The following is a 20971-nucleotide window of genomic DNA, read 5'->3' as shown; positions in this document are numbered from 1 at the left end:
TGCCCCCTCAGGTGCACGTAAACGAGCCCATGGCTCTTTTTAGAAGAGCAGGGGAGTTATCCCTGGTGCCCTGAGCCAATATTTATCCCTCAATCAACATAACATAAAAACAGGTTATCTGGTCGTTATCACGTTGCTTCTTGTGGGAACTTGCCATGAGCAAATTGGTTGCCGCATTTCCCACATTACAACATTAACTACGCTCCAAAAACAAAGCACTTCATTGGCTGTAAAGCGCTTTGAGACGCACGGTGGTCATGAAAGGCACTATATAAATGCAAGTCTTTTTTACGTGTCTTTTCTCTACCCCCCCCCCTCCAATGTTCGAAGAGCTAACTCCTTATGGCGACGCAGTTCAACAGGCTGGTCACCGTATGAGCCTTGGCAGGCAAAAGAAATTCAGATTGTTATTCGGCAGCAAAGTGGTTATGTTGTTGGATTAGTAATCCAGAGGCCTGGACTAATGATCCAGAGACACGAGTTCAAATCCCACCATGGCAGCTGGGGAATTTAAATTCAATTCAATAAATCTGGAATTAAAAAAGCTAGTATCAGTAATTCTGACCAGATTGTCGTAAAAACTATTTGATTCACTATTGTCCTTCAGCGAAGGAAATCTGCCGTCCTTGCCCGGTCTGGTCTATGTGACTCCAGACCCACAGCAATGTGGTTGACTCTTAACTGCCCTCTGGCTCGCTAGGTCATCTCATTCAGTTGTACATGACCACTACAAATAACAGCAGTTCAAGAAGGTGGCTCACCACCACCTTCTCAAGGGCAATTAGGGATGGGCAATAAATGCTGGCCTTGCCAGCGATGCCCAATGAACCAATAAAGAAATAATGTGGGGCGTCACAGCCAAGGCTGATCTTGTCTTCTCTCTTTCTCCCCCTCCCTCCCTCCCTCTCTCTCTCTCTCTCTCTCTTTCTCTCTTCCCCTCTCTCTCTCTCTCTCTCTCTCTCTCTCTCTCTCTCTCTCTCTCTCTCTCTCTCTCTCTCTCTCTCTCTCTCTCTCTCTCTCTCTCTCCCCCCTCCCCCTCCCCCTCTCTCCCCCTCCCCCTCTCACCCCTCGCACGCTCACCCGATGTTGCCCGCACATTGTTACCAACTCTCGTCCGCACATTGTTACCAGCTCTCACTGGCTTGCCTGCACGCATGCGGTCACCAAATCTCGGCATTCCACGCCAGCTCTCACTGGCCCACCCACGCCCGCTATCGCCCACTACTACACACACTATTCCAAAAGCAGGAATCCAGGCTAATTTATTATTTGGCTCCCTCTGTAGCCCACAGGCTCTGGGGCCAATTGCAGCGTTACCTGGCAGCTTGGGTGTGTAAGTGAGACCTTCCATTTTGTGTGGCCCAGTTACTCCATCAGCAGTATATAAATGCAAGTCTTTTTAAGCAATTTTTAGGGGCGTCCTGAGCTGGTGAAAGATGCTGTATAAATGCAAGATTTCCTTTAGGCTGTAAATAAATGGGTTCTGTAATTCTTAAGGTACTTTGATGTAGTATCTGTACCTGTATCTGAAATTTTGTTGAGTGCAAAGATGAATCCTGAGGCTGATCCTTAGGGGGCAATTTTAACCAAACCCGCCCGTCGGGGAAACCCGTGGAATCGGTGGCGTTACACCCCGTCCAATGGAGTGTAAAATCGGCTTTAGCGTAAAGCCAGCGTCTCACTCGATCCCATCAGTGTCCCAACGGGCGGGTTAGCTTAAAATTCTCCCCATACTGTCGCAGGTTTGAGTCAGGAGGAAAGACCGGATGGATTTGGGGTCCTGGCCTAGAAAGGAGGTGTCTGAGAGGTAGCCTTTTAGAGGTGTACAAGAGGAACGGTAAAGGTAATTCTGGATTGTTAGTTCATTAAATTGCCCGGGCTGGACAAAAGGACACAGTTTCAAACTAGTGAGATTTAGGACTGATAGCAGGAAACACTTCTTTGCACAAACCGTGTGATCACCAATTGGACTGGGCTGCTAGATATAAAATAGTGGTGGTGAAACCTTGAGATAATTTAAGGAACTGCAATAGGGGGAATATAGGGCCATTGCAGATGGATGGACTAATTTGGACCAAAGGCCTTCCTTTTCTCCAATGATATCGTGACCTGTGATTCCTCCCCCCACTATCCTGTGGTGAGCTTCCGATTTCAATCCTGAGTGGAAGATCTGCATTTCGCAGCTCGTAATGTAAAAGGGAAATTAAAGCACAGGAGCCATTAGAACTCCTCTTTCTATTGGTCTGAAGAAGGGTTTGCTATCAGCATGCTGGAATACTTGTTCTCTTATTCCTGGATAACGGAGAGGAAGTAGGGGGTATGGAATCGTAGCTTTGACGCACCTCACAACTAGGCAGACACGTGATACAGCTGGATTGCTGAGAGAGAGGTGGGTGGGGGGGGGGGTGTTCATTACAAGAGTGACTACAAATCAAAAAAATAAATTGACTGTAAAGCGCTTTTCGGATGCCCGGTGGTCGTGAAAGGCGCTATATAAATACAAGTCTTTTCTTTCTCTCCTGAGCGAGTGTTTGACTGTGACCTGATCTGATCTCTTTCTGCAGCGGGAAGGGAGCAGCCATTGGTTTCCTGAAAGTTGGCCACAAAAAACTCTTTGTGCTGGTGAGTTATGAGTCATCCTTCGTGCTCTTTTAAGTAAAAGCTATGTGAGACGTGCTGTGCCTGGGTGCGGCCGTTAGTGGTGTGGGATCTCCAGACAGTCTCATCGGCGGCTTGTCGATCAGAATAGAAGAGATGACCCACCCCTGGCCCGCTAACATGGTGTGCATCAATGGTGACCTCCCCAATGGTGAAGCTAGATCTCTTGGATAATTGTGGCTCCACATGCACTCACATGCCTATAGTCTTTGTGTCTCTCCATGTATGTGCCCCTCAATGTATCTCCTTCGCACATTCCAAACTGCTTTCTCTTCTCCCCACAATCTCACAAGTAAGAGCGTTCTGCATCTCTTGCACAAATAACACATATAGTACATTCCATGTCCGTCTTCTCTCGCTCTCTTTCCCCCCACCCCACCACACCACAATCTCTCTCACTCCCAACCCCCCACCACAAATGTTAGTCATAAAATCATGCAATATGTTCAAAGGATTATAATTGAGCAGTCTGTTTCTTTCGGACGAGACGTTAAACCGAGACTCCGTCTGCTCTCTCAGATGGATGCAAAAGATCCCACGGCACTATTTCGAAGAAGAGCAGGGGAATTATCCCCAGTGTCCTGGACAATATTTATCTCTCGATCAACATCACTTAAAAAAAAAATTATCTGGTCATTTTCACATTGCTGTTTGTGGGAGCTTACTGTGCGCAAATTGGCTGCCGCGTTTCCCACATTACAACACTGACTACACTTCTAAAGTACTTCATTGGCTGTAAAGCGATTTGAGACGTCTGGTGGTCGTGAAAGGCGCTATATAAATGCAAGTCTTTTTACTGCAAACGTGGAACAAAATATGATTAAGTTCTTGGCATATCATAGAATCTTACAGCATGGAAGGAGGCCATTCGGCCCATCGTGCCTGTGCCGGCTCTTTGAAAGAGCTGTCTGATTAGCCCCACTCACTGTGTTCTTTCATAAGAACATAAATAGGAGCAAGAGTAGGCCACCTGGCCCCTCAAGCATGCTCCGCCATTTAATAAGATCATGGCTAATCTGATCATGGACTCGGTTCCACTTCCCTGCCCACTCCCTATAACCCTTTACTCCCTTATCGCTCAAAAATCTGTCCATCTCTGCCTTAAATATATTCAATAACCCAGCCTCCACAGCTCTCTGGGGCAGAGAGTTCCACACATTTACAACCCTCAGAGAAGGAATTCCTCCTCATCTCAGTTTTAAATGGGCGGCCCCTTATTAGACTATGTCCCCTAGTTTTAGTTTCCTATATAAGTGGAAATATCCTCTCTTCTTCCACCTTGTCAAGCCCCCTCATTATCTTCTATGTTTCGATAAGATCACCTCTCATTCTTCTGAACTCCACTGTTTATAGGCCCAACCTACTCAACCTAGCCTCATAAGTCAACCCCTCATCTCCGGAATCAACTGAGTGAACCTTCTCTGAACAGCCTCCAATGCAAGTATATCCTTCCTTAAATACAGAGAGCAAAACTCCCCATAATCCAGCAAATTTTCTACCCCTTTAAGCATTCAACTATACATGGTTCTTTATCTTTTGACCAGAGGAGGACTAGCATAAGTTTGAACAATGAAACCACCCTAGTTTCCTGAAACTGTAGCAGATTGAATTTCTCATCAAAGGTGCAAATAGGTGAAGAAGGGACCTCCGCAAAAGACCCATTCTAGACTAAAACACGCAGACCCGTTAATGCATAGTTTTAAAAAAAATTCATTCGCTGACAATGCCAGCATTTATGGCCAATCGCTAATTGTCCTCGAGACCTTCCTCAGCCATTTCAGAGGGCAGTTAAGAGACAATGCTGTTGCTGTGGGTCTGGAGTCACACATGGGTCAGACTGGGTAAGGAAGGCAGATTTCCTCCCCCTAAGGGACATTAGTGAACCAGATGGATGTTTACAGGTGGAGCATCCGAAATCTGGAAACCTCGGGACCGAGGCCGTTTTGGATTCCGGAGCCTCTTTCCGACATCCCGAATCCAGAAACGGAGGGGGGGGGGGCAGCGGCAGGGGGCCTGGTGTCCAGATTCGGGAACATTCCGAATTTCGGAATCCGGATTTCGGATGCTCAACCTGTAATTTCAGATTTATTTAATTGACTGAATTTAAATTACCCCGCTGCCGTGGTGGGATTTGAACTCTTGTCCCTGGATCGTTCGTCCGGGTCTCTGGATTACTAGTCCAATCACATAACCACTGTGCTACTGTACCCCTTGGATAGTAATACATTCCGTGACACAATGGTGAAGCGGCTTCACAGAAGATTTTTCTCTTCCCCCTCTGGTGTCAGCTGTGGCTCAGTGGATAGCACCCTCGCCTCGGAGTCAGAAGTCCCACTCCAGGGACTTGAGATAAAAACCAGGCTGATACTCCAGTGCAGTACTGAGGGAGTGCTGCACTGACTTGAGTTCCTATCTTTCGGATGAGACGTTAAACCGATGCCCTGTCTACGCTCTCGGGAGGACATAAAAGATCACATGTTTCGAAGAACAGCAGGGGAGTTAACCCCAGTGTCCAAGCCAATATTTATCCCTCAATCAATTACTGTTTGTGGAAGCTTGTTGTGTGCAAATTGACTGCTGCGTTTCCTACATTACAATAGTGACTACACTTCAAAAAGGACTTAATTGGCTGTAATGTGATTTGGGACGTCCGGTGGTCGTGAAAGGCGCTATAAAAATATAGGTCTTTTTTCACTCCTGTGGAATGCCTTGGGAACGTTTTACTACATTAAAGGCGCTATATAAATGCAAGTTGTTGTTGAGCCAGTCACTGTTTTTATTTTTGCAGTCTGTTCTCTGGATGTGAGGACATTGAATTTGATGCATTGTCACCTCTGTATTGTGTAAACCTGGTGCCCGCCTTGTTGCTCAGTAACCCCACAGCTTGCTCTTTGACCCCTGGATTTCTAGGATGGGCGAGGTGCGCACAACGAGATGGAGCCCCTGTGTGTGCTGGACTTCTACGTGCACGTGTCACTTCAGCGACATGGCTACGGCAAAGAGCTGTTTGACTACATGATTCAGGTACAGACTGAAGCTGTCACAGGTGCATTGTAAATAAGCACAACAGATTTTATTAAGCAGTTTACTTCCAGTACAAAGAAATAATACTTAACAAGACGATAGTCTGTTCCTTGAAACCTCAATGGCAGCCCACTGAGTGACCGCAAAACTTGTCTCTTGCTGTGTTCTGGTGACTCTAGTCCTCCTCCAGTCGTCTTCTGTGTTCGCGCTGCCTCCAGGGTTCAATAGCTGTTACTGTTATACAGGTTCAACTTCCAAAATCCAGAGTTCCGGAATCCAGAATGTTCGGAATCCGAACACCAGGCCGATCCGTGGCGGGGTCGTCCGGAAACCGGAAAATGTTCCGATATCTGGACTCCCCCCCCCCCCCCCGCCTCGGCAAACCGACTTCGCGTGGCCCGACCTCGCCCCAGCCCGGCCCCCCCTTGGCCCTGGCCGGCCTCCCTCCCTCCCCCACCTCCCACCTTGGCTGCCTGACCCCACCTACCTCGGGCCAGACAAGGAACTCTTCCACGGCGGTGGACCCTGCCCGTTCAGGTCCTCTTCTGCGGGACCCGCACGAATATCTCCTTCGGCGGAGCCCATGTGAACAGCTTCACGGCGGGGCCCGTGCGAACACTCGAACAACTCATCGATGAACACCCGTCCCCCCCGTTCCCCCGTCCCCCCTTCTATCATTCCGAAATCTGGAAATACCCGATCCTGGACTCTGGTGTTTCCGGATTCGTGACGTCAGAAACTGGCAAAATGCAAAATCCGGAACGGACTCGGTCCCGAGGGTTCCGGATTCGGGACACTGCACCTATACCTCTTTCCTCCCTTTTCAAATGCTGTAAGATTCTGCAGCTGTTTCAGCCTTACAATACATCATTCTAAGACTTCTACCTTTGACATATAGGACAGTCTATCCTTGTCTCTCTCTCTCTCTCTCCTCCCTTCTGTAGATGGAATCATTTCTTCTCTGAGAACTTTTACACAGACGACATCACACACAGTTCATTATTAAGCTTGGCTTTGCAAAATCAGGATAAGAAATGATGCATGCTGCATACCTTTATCTTACTGATATTCTGGCCTTGACCACTCTTAACTCGCCTCAGCAGTTTAAAAAATATTGGCTCAATCTACCTTCATGGTTAGCTAAGCTTACACGCATTTTAGTTAATTTTTATCATATAACAGTTAAACAAAAGCATTATTAAAACATTATCACAACATGCAGGTAAGTTTCATCTTACACAGGCACTGATGGGGTGGTGGGTACAGATTGAATATTGGCTTTTTAAAAGGGAATTGGATAAATATTTTGAAGGAGAAAAAGTTGCAGGGATATGGGGAAAGAGCAGGAACTAACTGGATTGCTCTTCAATAGGGCCGGAACAGACTCGAAGGGCCAAACGGCCTCCTTTTGTGCTGTACTGTTCTATGATGGGATTTCTTTTAAGAGTTAGGCAATGCAGGCTGTGGGTACTTGGCTCAAAGCCCGAGGCTGTTGTTTAAAAAGTTTTGCCCAATGTCTGTTTGGAGTCCGATTACCTCAGAACTGGTTACCTGGGAACTTGGTCCACAAGTCGGTCTCCATGCAGCCGAGGGGGTAATCTGTGTGCGGGTGATCAAATGGTTCAGACCGTATCCTTTAACACACTCCCCTCGGAGTCAGAAGGTCCTGGGTTCAAGTCCCACTCTAGAGCACATAATCCAGGCTCACACTCCCAGTGCAGTACTGAGGGAGCGTTGCACTGCCGTCTTTCAGATGAGATGTTAACCAAGGCCCCGTCTGCCCCCTCAGGTAAAAGATCCCATGGGCCACTATTTCTAAGAAGGGCAGAGAGTTCTCCCCAGTGTCCTAGCCAATATTTATCCCTCAACCAGCATCGGATAATCTCTATTTTTAAGTGGTCATTGCTATTTGTGGGAGCTTGCTGTGTACCTGATGGCTGCTGCATTTCCATACATTCCAACAGTGACTACATTTCAACAGTACATCGTTGGCTGTAAAGTGTTTTGGAACAAATTTGAGGTCATGAAAGGAGCTTTTTGTTACATCTCCCTTTTTTTAAATAAAAGCCTCGCTCCTAAACCACCTCCATTCAAAACTGAAGAGCCCTCCAGCCTCAATCACCGAACTACTCCGCTACAGCAAGGAGAGGGAGAGGGAGAGGTTTGGGGAGGGAATTCCAGAATTTCGGGTCCAGGCAGCTGAAGGCACGGCCACCAATGGTGGAGCGATGGAAATGAGCTAGAATTGGATGAGCGCCGAGATCTCAGAGGGTTGTAGGGCTAGCGGAGGTTATAGAGATGGGGATGGGTGAGACAACCCCCTATTTGGAATAGAACCTTTTTATGTTTAAAACACAAAAAATACAACCAATCTTCTTTGTTTGCTGCAGTACGAAGGTATAAAGCCTCACCACCTGGCCGTCGATCGTCCCTCCGGCAAGTTCCTCTGCTTCCTCAAAAAACACTATGGTTTGGCAACCACAATTCCTCAGGTAAGCGAAGCTGCAATCCCGCCATTTGATATCGAGCGCAGTGTCACCATCCCGCCTGCAAGTGGGGCTGTGATTCCTTGAATTCCATCAGTACCATTCCTCATGGGGGGGGGGGGAGGAGAGGGGTGAAGGAAGCTCCTAGGGAAACTGCAGCTCCTCGAGGGGTGGGGATACCCCCAAGGTTACAGCTACAGTGGGGGATTGAAACCAATCATTTAAAACTGAGATGAGGAGGAATTTCCTCTCTGAGGGTAGTAAAATCTCTGGAATTCGCTGCCTCAGAGAGCTGTGGAGGCTGGGTCATTGAATAAATTTAAGACCGAGATAGACAGTTTCTTAACCAATGAGGGGTTATGCGGAGCGAGCAGGGAGTGGAGCTGAGTCCATGATCGGATCAGCCATGATCGTATTAAATGGCGGAGCAGGCTCGAGGGGCCTTATGGCCTACTCCTGCTCCTATTTCCTGTGTTCTTATTAATCTGGAAATGTTTTGAGCCAACTCGAAACAAGCCAGTGTGAAAGTGTGACGAGTGAAAGTTAGACGCGCTCTATCATTACAAAGGCCTAGTACCACCTGTAATATTAGAAAGTTAGTTAAGCACATGAGCGAGAAAGGAATAGAAGGTTATGATAACTGGGTGAGATGAAGTAGGGTGGGAGGAGGCTGGTGTGAAACATAAACACCGGCACGGACCTGTTGGGCCGGATGGCCTGTTTCTGTGCCGTCAATTCAATGTAAAATCAGGTTACGGGCCAATCTCATGCCAGAACTTCCACCGGCCATCTCGACAGCAAAACTTCTGAATGTAGGGGTGGTGCTTGGTGGTGGTGGGCGGGGGGGGGGGGGGATCCCTTGTCGGTAGCAGGCTGGTCCGCACCCCTCGGGTCTTCTCCCACATTCCCGGGAGCCTTCTCCTCTTTGCCAGAGTTTCCATGCTTTTCTCCCCCTCTGCCGTTCTGCTGTTGACTGTTTACACCTCCTCTGGACCCATCTTTGGTTTCTCCCCTTGTGCCATTATCCTCTCCTCTTGCCGTTTAATCTCCTGCCTTCCACCTTATCACAGACCTTTTTGTTCTTTCTTCTCCTTGCCGTTTTTATTTTTCCAGCCTCTGTACTTGCTTAAAAGCAGTTAAATCTCCAGTTCTGGCGAAAGGCCATCGACCTGAAATGTTCACTCTTGTTGCTCTCTCTGCGGATGCTGCCACTGAGTATTTCCAGCATTTTGTTTCAGATTTCCAACATCTGCAGTGTTGTGTTTTTCTTATTGAAGTGATACATGCTGAGAAACTTGGATTAAGGCCTTTCAAGCCTGGGAGCTATGCTAAAATAAACCCCACCCAGTAAAAGCACTGGGATCCACTCCTGTTGCAATACAGTTCTAACTGAGAGGATTCGGAGCCTGGTCCTTATAGCGCGGGAATGAAGAAGGGAAGTTTGCGTGTATGTATCCCAACAGTCGGCAAGTCCCGTTCACTCATCACCCCCCTCTGCTTGCTGACCTACATTTGCTCCTGATTTATATATTTTTTAAATTCTCATCCTTATATTAAAATCCCTCCATGGCTTCATCCCCTCCCTAACTCTGCAACCTCCTCCAACCCTACAATACTCCGAGATCTCTGCGCTCCTACAATTCTGGCCTCTTGCTCATCCCCCAATTTTAATCGTTCCACCATTGGTGGCCGTGCCTTCTGCTGCCTAGGCCCCAAGCTCTGGAATTCCTTTCCTAAACCTCTCTGCCTCTCTCCTTGTGTCTCTCTCCTCCTTTTAAGATGCTCCTTAAAACCTACCTCTTTGACCAAGTTTTTGGTCACGTTGACTAATTTCTCCTCATGTGACTCAGTGTTAAACTTTGTCTGCCTGGGCTCTTGCGAAATGCCTGTGGACGTTTTACTACATTCAAGGCGCTGTATGAATGCAAGTTGTGTGTGAGCAGCTGCAGAATCCCTATCGGCACTTGGAGGATTAACTAAAGTTTTGTTTGTGTGTCTTCCATTTCAGGTTAACAACTTTGTGGTGTTCGACCGTTTCTTCTGGGACAGACAGTGTAAGTCCAGTTACTCTTATTAAAGGGGTAATACTTAACGTTGATTTGTGGGGGAAATCACCGGCACCAGCAGTGCTGATTTAAGCAATGTAGTTGCAAAGGCTGTCTGAGAGTGGGGCATCTCCAGCGCAAGTGTCCGCAGATGAGCAAGCGTGCTGCGACACATCACGTGGAGGATGATGGTCAGACTAGCACGGATCTGGATACGCAATCCAAGTTACCAGAGGAGGAAGTGTATGGACTGTACTCGTTCCTAACTAAGAACCGATAATGATCAACATGAAATTTAATGGGGTGCCAGTATCGATGGAACTGGACACGGGGGCGAATCAATCGATAATGAGCCAGAGGGCATTCGACAAGTTGTGGGATACTAAGGTTGTGAGGTCCAGTCAATGCCAAGTTGGGCATGTACACCAAAGAACTCAACGGTGATTGGCAGTGCCACAATTAAAGTATCGTATGACAGTGCGGTTCATGCGTTACCGCTATGGATTGTCCCAGGCAATGGCCTAATGCTGTTCGGCAGGAACTGGCTTGAAAAAAATCAGTTGTGATTGGAACGACATCAAGGCGTTGTCGTCTGAGAAAGATACATGTGCCCAAGGACTGAGCAAGCTCCCCTCGCTGTTCGAACCAGGCATCGGCAACTTCATGGGAGCCAAGGTGCAGATCCACGTGGACTCGGATGCAAGACCCGTCCATCATAAAGCTCGGGCAGTTCCGTATATGATGAGGGAGAAGGTCGAAACCGAACTGGACAGACTTTAGCGTGAAGGGATCATATCACCATTGAATTTAATGAATAGGCCAGCCCCATTGTTCCTGTGCTGAAAAGTGGTGGTACAGTCAGAATCTGTGGAGACTACAAGGCTACAATCAACAGGGTTTCGAAACAGGATCAGTACCCGTTACCGAAGGCTGATGACTTGTTTGCAATGCTAGCCGGGGGGAAGTTGTTCACCAAACTGGACTTGATGTTGGCCTACATGACACAGGAGCTGGTCGAGATGTTGAAGAGACTTGTGTGCATTAACACGCATAAAGGGCTGTTTATTTATCACAGGTGCCCTTTTGGAATTCGCTCCGCTGCAACAATATTTCAGAGTCTACTGAAGTTCGTTCCCAGAACCGTCGTGCTCCAAGATGACATCCTGATCACGGGTCATGACTCCGAGGAACACCTGAACAACCTGGAAGAGGTTCTACATTGTCTGGACAAAGTGGGACTCAGACTGAAACGCTCGAAGTGCGTCTTCATGGCACCAGAAGTTGAATTCCTGGGGAGGAAAATTGCTGCTGATGGCATCAGGCCCATGGACGCGAAAACCAAGGTCATCAAGAATGCACCCAAGCTGCAGAATGTGATGGAGCTGCGTTCGTTCCTGGGTCTACTCAACTACTTCGGTAACTTTCTACCTAAGTTGAGCACTTTATTAGAACCACTGCATATGCTGCTAAGAAAAGGCGACAACTGCGTGTGAGGTGTGTCTCAAGACCGAGCTTTTGAGAGAGCCACTAATCTGCTTTGCTCCAACAAGCTGCTGGTACATTATGACCCATGTAAATGTTTAGTATTGGCCTGTGATGCTTCGTCATATGGAATTGGTTGCGTACTCCAATGAGTCGGGTAAACTTCAACCAGTCGCGTATGCTTCAAAAAGTTTGTCTAAAGCGGAAAGAGCCTACAGTATGGTTGAGAAAGAAGCACTAGCCTGTGTGTATGGGGTTAAAAAGATGCACCAGTACCTGTTTGGTCTTCGGTTTGAACTGGAGACAGATCACAAGCCGTTCATTTCACTGTTCTCTGAAAATAAAGGTTATCAGTGCCAGTGCTTCATCCCGCATCCAGAGGTGGGCACTGACATTATCCGCTTATGATTGTCATTCGCCATAGACCTGGTACCGAGAATTGTGCCGATGCTTTGAGCCGTCTGCTGTTGCCCACACCAGAGGTGGAAACGCCACAACCGGCGGACCTATTGTTAGTTATGGATGCTTTTGAGATTGAAGGAACCCCTGTCACGGCTCAACAAGTTAAGACCTGAACCAGCCAGGACCCGATTTTATCGGTGGTGAAGAGTTGCATCCTCAAAGGTGATTGGTCTGCCATACCCAAGCAAATGTGCGAGGGCACCAAACCTTACATTCGTCACAAAGGCGAACTGTCTATTCAGTCGGATTGTATACTGTGGGGCAATCATGTTATGCCCAAGAAAATGAGAGAGAAAGTTGTACGTGAGCTTTGTAATGATAAAAGCCATCGCCAGGTCTCGTGTATGGTGGTCGGGAATTGACTCTGAGCTGGAATCATGCATGCATCAGTGCAACACTTGCATGCAGCTCAGCAAAGCACCAGCGGAATCGCCGCTGAGTCTGTGGCCGTGGCCATCCAAACCGTAGTCCAGGATCCACATAGACTGCAGGTCCCTTCCTGGGAAAGATGTTTTTAGTTGTGGTGGGTGCATATTTGAAGTGGATAGGGTGTATAATCTTGTCATCCAGCACATCCACAGCTACCATTGAGAATCTCAGTGTCATGTTCGCGACACATGGTCTGCCTGACATCGTTGTTAGCGACAACGGATCGTGCTTTACCAGTCAGGAGTTTCAAGAGTTCATGAAACTCAATGGTATCAAACACGTAAGGTCAGCACCATTCAAACCTGCATCCAATGGGCAAGCAGAACGTGCTGTCCGAATCATAAAGCAGAGTATGAAGCGAGTAACCCAAGGGTCACTGCAGACCCACCTGTCATGCATACTGCTGAGTTACAGGACAAGACCACACACGCTTACTGGGGTCTCACCTGCTGAACTAATGATGAAGAGGTCTTAAGACCAAGCTATCTCTTGTACACCCTGACTTGAATAATCATGTTGAATATAGAAGACACAGTCAACAAGGGTATCACGATCGTACAGTTGTCACACGATATTTCTGTAAACCAACGGATCCATTACAGACCCAATCCACATCTGGACCGGGGTTAAAGAGGGCTGCATTATTGCTCCAACCCTTTTTTCAATCTTCCTCACCGCCATGCTCCACCTCACAATCAACAAGCTCCCCTCTGGAGTGGAACTAAACTACAGAGCCAGTGGGAAGCTGTTTAACCTATGCCACCTCCAGGCCAGGTCCAAGATCACCCCAACCTCTGTCGTTGAGCTGCAGTATGCGGACTGTGCACAGACACAGGCATCTTCAGAGGCTGAACTCCAGGATATAGTCAATGTATTCATTGAGTCATATGAAGGCATGGGCCTTACGCTTAACATCCGTAAGACAAAGGTCCTCCACCAGCCTGTCGCCGCACAGCACTGCCCTCCAATCATCAAGATCCATGGCGCGGCCCTGGACAAAGTGGACCATTTTCCATATCTTGGGAGCCTCTTAACAAAGGCAGATATTGATGCGGAGATTCAGCATCGCCTCCAGTGCGCTAGCGCAGCCTTCCACCGTCTGAGGAAAAGAGTGTTTGAAGACCAGGCCCTCAAATCTACCATCAAACTCATGGTCTACAGGGCTGTTGTAATACCCGTCCTCCTGTATGGATCTGAGGCATGGATGATGTATAGAGAAGGCACCTCAAGTCGCTGGAGATATATCACCAACGATGTCTCCCCAAGATCCTGCAAATCCCCAGGGAGGACAGGCACGCTAACATCCCCAGTATTGAAGCACTGACCACACTCGATCAGCTTCACTGGGCAGGCCACATAGTACGCATGCCAGATACGAGACTCCCGAAGCAAATGCTTTATGCGGAGCTCCTTCATGGTAAACAAGCCAAAGGAGGACAGCAGAAATGTTATAAAGACACCCTCACAACCTCCCTGGTAAAGTGCGACATCACCACTGACACCTGGGAGACCCTGGCCGAAGACCGCCCTAGGTGGAGAAAGTACATCCGGGAGGGTGTTGAGCTCTTCGAATCTCAACGCAAAGAGCGTGAAGAGGTCAAGCACAGGCAGCGGAAGGAACGCACGGCAAACCAGCCTCACCGACTCCTTCCCACGACAAATGTCTGTCCCACCTGTAACAGGGTCTGTGGCTCTCGTATTGGACTGTTCAGCCATCAAAGAACTCACTTTGGGAGTGGAAGCAAGTCTTCCTTGATTTCGAGGGACTGCCTATGGTGATGATTTCTGAAAAAGATCCTTTATATGTTCTAAATTATGGTCAGGGTCCCAAGTGGATCACTGATACTGTCATGGCCAAGGAGGGCAACAGAGTATTTATTGTCAAGTTCAAAAATGGGCAAACATGCAGGAAACATGGATCAGACAAAGCTGCGGCACACAGACGAACCGGAACAGTCGGAGGAAGAGACAATTAATGACCAACCAACCACCCCCCAGTCATCAGAGGTCTCATTGGTCATCAGTGAATCGGGACTTTCAATCACTGACATGTTCAATGAAAATGAACTTTCAGTCCCTGACATGGCCATTGCCACTCCCACCAGGTCAGCCACCCAGCCACCAGTCACAACAGACTCTGAACACTCACCCAAGGCTGGAGTTGAACTGAGATGGTCAACCCGGGAGCGTAAAACACCGGACCGTCTCAATTTGTAGAAGACTGTGTTAATATCTCGGGGGGAGGGGGTATTGTCATGTATGTGCTTTTGAGATCACTAGCCACTAGATGGCATCACTGTTGGAGGCCATTGGGCTGCACGCACGTATAAAAGGCCAGCCATTTTGTATATTAGTCACTTTAATAAAGCAGAGACAAGGTCATACCTCTTGGAGTTAAACAGTACTCCGTCTAACAGTTATTGCATACACAGCACTGTCACGCTTCTCGGTCCCATTCTCCGGCCGTGGCTCAGTGCGAAGCACCCTCGTGTCTGAGTCAGAAGGTTGTGGGTTCAAGTCCCGTTCCAGGAACTTGAGCACAAAATCTAGGCTGACACTCCAGTGCAATGCTGAGGGAGCGCTGCACTGTCTGATGTGTCAGATGTTAAACTGAGGCCCCGTCTGCCCTTGGGTAGACATAAAAGATCCCATGGCACTACTTTGAAGAAAAGCAGAGGAGTTCTTCCTGGTGTCTTGGGCCAATATTTATCCCTCAACCAGCACCACTAAAACAGATTATCTGGTCATTATCACATTGCAGTTTGTGGGAGCTTGCTGTGTGCAATTGGCTGCTGCGTTTCCTACATTACAACAGTGCCTACACTCAAAGCACTTCATTGGCTGTAAATCGCTTTGGAACATCCTGAGATTTTGAAAAAAGAAAGTCTTGCATTTATATAGCGCCTTTTCACGACCACCTGATGTCTCAAAGCACTTTACAGCCAATGAAGTACTTTAGGAATGCAGTCACTGTTGTAAAGTGGGACAGCTGTATACCTAGCTTCCTGTTCAATTTGCTGATATTTGTCTCCATTGCTTTCCTGGGCAGTTTGTTTCTTTATACACCATACTTTATGTAAAGTGGCTACATCTGAACCTTCTGTTAGTTTTCCCTTTATCAAGTTTGAATCCACGTTCTCCTTTGTAATCACGTCAAAAGTCCTAACAGGGTTCAGTTTATCCCATGGTTAGAATCTCAAATGCCACAGTGAGCACTCCCCTGAGCCACCCGCTCTCTGATCCCCCTGTTAATATTCCTGGTTTCTTCGAGCCTCGTCGAATGGGTAAGCCACTTAATGTTAGCAAAAGTGATCACTCATATCGACAGCGGCCGTCTGTTCTGAAATTACTTTAGCAGATGGTCACTAATCGATCCAGTCGGGAATTCAGGAGAAACCCAAAGAGTGGTGAGAACGCGGAACTCACTGCCACAGGGAGTAGTTGAGACGAAAAGCATCGGCACCTTTTATGGGGAAGCTCGATAAGCACACCAGGAGAAAGGAATCGAAGGATATGCTGATTAGGGCAAGATGAAGTGAGGTGGGAGGAAGATGGTGTGGGGCATAAACACCGGCATTGGATGTCAGCATCACGCAGGTCGGTGATTGGAGCCGGGACAGGTACAGCAGGAACGGCGAGAGATTGCAGAGCGATGTGATGGGGACCCAGGAGAGGCGTGAGTTCAGGGCCCAGAAGAGGCGAGGGCCCAGGGGCAGCACGGACCAGCCCACACTGCGATATGTGTGTACACTAGGTCCGTGCAGCAGAGCTGGTCTGTAGTCGTCTTGGATAACCCTTGCCACGGGACCAAGACCTAGCTCTGTCGAGCCCGTGGGGTGGCTGGTGTGCAACGGCCACCACACGTTAAAAAAAATCCACGCACAGGCATCTTCCACCCTTCAATATGTAGTTCAGGACCTGGAATATTAGGTCCTTCATTGAAACACCTGTGAACTCATCCCATTTTGGCGTGGAAGCAAGTCATCCTCGATTTGAGGCACTGCCTAAGGGAAAAAAGAAACAGCGGCATGGACCAGTCAGGCTGAATGGCCTGTTTCTGTGCTGTAGATGCTATGTTGCATGGCAGTGCTTCACGGGGTGTACGCGCTGTGTCGTGGAATGGTCGGGTTGTGTCTGTAAGCCTCCACACATGGGGCAGAGACCCTGCAGTTCCCATAGGAGGAAAAATGAGGAGAGGAGCTACCTGATGATAATGATGGGAGGGTTTTGATAGAGTAAATAGGGAAAAACTGTTTCCAGCGGCAGGAGGGTCGGTAACCAGGGGACACAAAATTAAGGTATTTGGCAAAAAAAACAGGCGAGATGAGAAATTGTTTTACGCAGCGAGTCCCACTTTCCAGCTCTTGGTCCATAGCCCTATAGATTACGATCTGGAAGAGCGGTAGAGCAGATTCAATAGTAATGTTCGAAAGGATAAATATTTCAAAAGGAAAAAAAACTGCAGGGCTATGGAGAAAGGGCAGGGGTGCGGGACTAATTGGACAGCTCTTTCAAAGAGGTGGCAAAGGCACGATGGGCCGAATGGCCTGCTCTGTACTGTATTATTCCACAAGTAGGAGTGGATCTACAGAAGAATTTGTGGCGAGGCCGAGCAGGAGCGCACCATGTTGTTCAGGGTGGTATGTAATGTGTTCCTAATACAGATGAGAGACTGCACACAGGGAGGTTAAAGTAACAGTGACCTCGGTCTTTATTAAGACACTCCAGAGTGAGGACCAGGCCTTGGGGGGGGCCGGCTTATATACAGTGCTCCCAAGGGATGCTGGGATCCCTTGGGACTTCAGGGGTTGCGCTCCCTGGTGGTGGAACATGGGAGTGCATGCTTTACAGATACACAACAGTATGCGATGCAGGGGGCAGTCGAACAGGGCGAAAAGGAGCAAATGCTTGAGTGGAGTAATGTTGACTTCAAGTCCCGTGAGTCTGCTGAGTGTGGCATTTTGGATCAGTTGGTCGCGTTCCCACCTCCAGTCAGAAGGTTGTGGGTTTAAGACCCACTCCAGGAGTCCAGTGTATACTCGAGGCCAGCGCTGCAGTACGGCTCTGAAGGAGTGCTCTGTTGTCGATTCTTTAAACCCAGCTGCTGTCTGCCTGCTCCACTAATCCAGGTTAGATGCTGAAGGTCCCATGACATTGGTTCAAAGGAGTGCAGGCCAGGCATCCTCCCTCCCCCGGTGTCCATTCCTCTCACTCCTGGCACCAATCAAAACCGATCAGCTCCTCCTTCATCCCAAACCCTATAATGAGGATACTGTTCTGTACAAAATGTTACGTAGCAGTGACTGAACATATCTGAGTAGTTCCAAATAATTCTACGTGAAGTGGTCTGAAACGATGTGAAGGCATGCAGAATGATAGAAATTTACAGCATGGAAGGAGGCCATTCGGCCCATCGAGTCTGCGCCGGCTGACCAAGAGCTATCCAGCCTAATCCCAGTTTCCATCTCTTGGTCCGTAACCTTGTAGATTACGGCACATCAAATGCACATCCAAGTGCTCTTTAAATCTAGTGAATGTTTCTGCCTCTATCACCCTTTTCAGGCATTGAGTTCCAGACCCCCACCGACCTGGGTGAAAAACTTCCTCCTCAACTCCTCTCTCATCCTTCCACCAGTTACTTTAAACCTACGCCCCCTGGTTATTGTCCACTCTGCTGAGAGAAATAGGTCCTTCCTATCCACTCTATCTAGGCCCCTAGGTAGCAAAAAGTAAAACGTTTTTAGTTTTCTGAATTTTTTGTAGTTTTGTACACTCACTGCTCTCTTTTTCTCTCTCTCTCTCTCTCTCTGTGATGTAGTGCGTGGGGAGAGACTGATTCATCGGAGCATCCCAAAAAAGGTGGAACAGGATATTAAGCCTTACTCCATTACAGTGCGGGAGGGTGAGTAATCGCTCACTGTGTTACTGTGTGTGATGGTCACTGTCCTGTTGCTCGGTTAGTTGTCCTGTTTGAATCAGAGTCCCATTGGTGGCGGTGAAGTGCTGTGTTACCACTCGTGTCTCACCGCGACACCTCGTCTGGTTTAATCACCTCCTCTCGCAGGCAGCACCTCGCAACACCGATTACCGGGTCTTTTTATTCATTGCCGTGCCACGTTTTGTCTGTATAACAACTTCTGTGAGATGTTATGAAGGATGACGCTGTCCATCTCACTGGTGGAAGGGGAGCCCCCGCTGTACAGGACATCGAAGGTGAAGAGCTCTGTCCCATCACTCAACGGTGCAGTAATCCTGAATGGAGGTGGGGGGGGTTTCTTCAAAAAAACATCGGAGCAGGAGTAGGTCATTCAGCCCCTCGAGCCTGTTCTGCCAATCTGTGAGATCGTGGCTGTGAGCAGTTGTGAATGTTACCGGCCTAACACAAATATGAAATAGATTTTAGAATCTGTCAGCACAGAAGGGAGCCGTTCAGCCAATCGTGCCTGTGCTGGCTCTTTGAAAGAGCTCTCCAATTAGTCCCACTCCCCCCTGCTCTTTCCCCATAACCCTGAAATGTTTTCCTTTTCAAGTATATATCTGATTCCCTTCTAAAAGTTATGATTGAATCTGCTTCCACCACCCTTTCAGGCAGCGCTTTCCAGATTATCATCGTTCGTTGCATTTTTTTTTTTAAACTCCCCCTCTGGTTCATTTGCCCATTATCTTAAATCTGTGATCTCTGGTTATTCCTCCAGTGGAAACCGTTTCTCCCCATCTATTCGTATCAACAGAGGAGGCTGAGGGGAGATTTAATTGAGGTGTATAAAATTCTGAGGGGCCCGAGATAGAGTGGATGGGAAAGACCTATTTCCCTCAGCAGAGGGGTCAATAACCAGGGGACATAGATTGAATGTAGTTGGTAGAAGGATTAGAGGGGAGATGAGGAACCATTTCTTCACCCAGAGGGTGGTGAGGGTCTGGAACTCACTGCCTGAAAGGGTGGTAGAGGCAGAAACCCTCACCACATTTAAAAGCTACTTGGATGTGCTCTTAAAGTGCCGTAACCTGCAGGGCTTCGGACCTCGAGCTGGAAGGTGGGGTGTTAGGCTGGGTATTTCTTTTCCGCCTGGCACGGACACGATGGGCCTCCTGTGTCGTAACGTTTCTAGGATCAGCAGTTTCGTTGACTTGCTGCACTTTTGCTGTCTGTAACAGGCGTCCCGGAAGATCAGGAGCTGCCCTGGCCCTTCAACCAGTCGCCCTCCCTGACTCGCTCAAACAGCCTGGGTTGCAGCCCCCATCGGCAACCGGGCCGATCCCTGCTCGGCCAACAGGAGGTGCTGCGGCATGTCCGGGTGGTGCACCCCCAGGCAATGAACGGCGCGAGGGAGACCGACGGGCCCACGGCCCAAAGGAGTAGAACCAGGTGAGGGACAGTGTTGAAAACCGTTTGGATGCACCAGTGATTTGGACTCTGTTTGCATAGCGGGACCTGTGTGTGGCAGGGGAGGGCAAGTGTACACGGGTCGGGAGAGGTTTGAGCACATTTGGGCTGACGTGTTCGAGGGGGGGGGCTGCCTCATGCTTCCCTCCCCCCTGCCCTCGGCCCCACTCCGTTTCTGTTGCAATTGGAACAGAATAGGGATTTTTGAAATCTATTCACAATGTAGGAATCTTCCAAAAGAACATGCGCAGTAAATACCAATTGGTTAAACAGGTCGTTCGTACAATTTTAATACACCCTCGAAAGAGAACATGAACTTGGAGTGCTCCCCTAAAACAAAGTTAAATTGATTTGGGCATCAGTTGTAAACTGCTGCTTGAATTCTGGCCTTTTTGAGCACCCCCCCCAATTTCCATCACTCCACGTTTGGTGGCCGAGCCTTCAGCTACCTGGTCCCTAAACTCTGGAACTCTCTCCCTCCCTTCTCCCTTTCTCCCTTTCTCCCTTTCCCTTTTCTCTCTTTCCTCTCCCTCCCTCCCTTCCCTCCATCCCTTCTCTCCCTTTCTCCCTTTCCTCTCTCTTCTCCCTTCTCTCCCTTTCTCCCTTTCTCTTTTCTCTCTTTCCTCTCCCTTCCCTCCCTTTCTCCCTTTCCCTTATCTCTCTCTCTCTCTCTCTCTCTCTCTCTCTCCTTCCCCCACACACCCTTGCTCCTCCTTACCCCCTCCCCCCACACCCTCTCTCCTTCCCCACCCCCCCCCATCCTCTCTCTCTCCTCCTCCCCTTCCCCGCCACCCCCCCCCATCCTCTCTCGCTCTCTTTTTTCCCCACCCCCACATACTCTTTTTCCTCCCCCCACCCCCAACCCTCTCTGAGTGTCAGCTTAGCTTTATGTGCTCAAGTCCCTGGAAGGTCTGTTGGGATTCTATGCAGTGGGAATGAGTGAGAAAAGGTTTGAGGGGGGTGGTGTCTGTTCAATGTGTGAATTGGAAGGGAAGTGCCTG

The 20971-nt window shown here is 48.6% G+C and overlaps 1 protein-coding gene across 2 annotated transcripts in view; it reads left to right on the top strand.

Annotated features, from left to right (window-relative positions):
- Positions 1–20971, top strand: part of atat1 (alpha tubulin acetyltransferase 1) — a 70123-nt gene that overhangs the window by 26914 nt on the left and 22238 nt on the right. Inside the window, exons 4-9 of one of the 2 annotated variants that reach the window (XM_070861353.1) lie at positions 2565–2622; positions 5569–5682; positions 8073–8174; positions 10177–10222; positions 18405–18488; positions 19742–19952. In XM_070861353.1, coding sequence (XP_070717454.1) covers positions 2565–2622; positions 5569–5682; positions 8073–8174; positions 10177–10222; positions 18405–18488; positions 19742–19952 — 615 coding nt within the window. The remainder of the gene's footprint in view (positions 1–2564; positions 2623–5568; positions 5683–8072; positions 8175–10176; positions 10223–18404; positions 18489–19741; positions 19953–20971) is intronic. The other variant, XM_070861354.1, reaches the window with a different exon arrangement.

The sequence above is a fragment of the Pristiophorus japonicus genome, chromosome 19, assembly GCF_044704955.1.
Source record: "Pristiophorus japonicus isolate sPriJap1 chromosome 19, sPriJap1.hap1, whole genome shotgun sequence".
NCBI lineage: Eukaryota > Metazoa > Chordata > Chondrichthyes > Pristiophoridae > Pristiophorus > Pristiophorus japonicus.
This window is presented reverse-complemented; position numbering and strand designations above follow the sequence as displayed.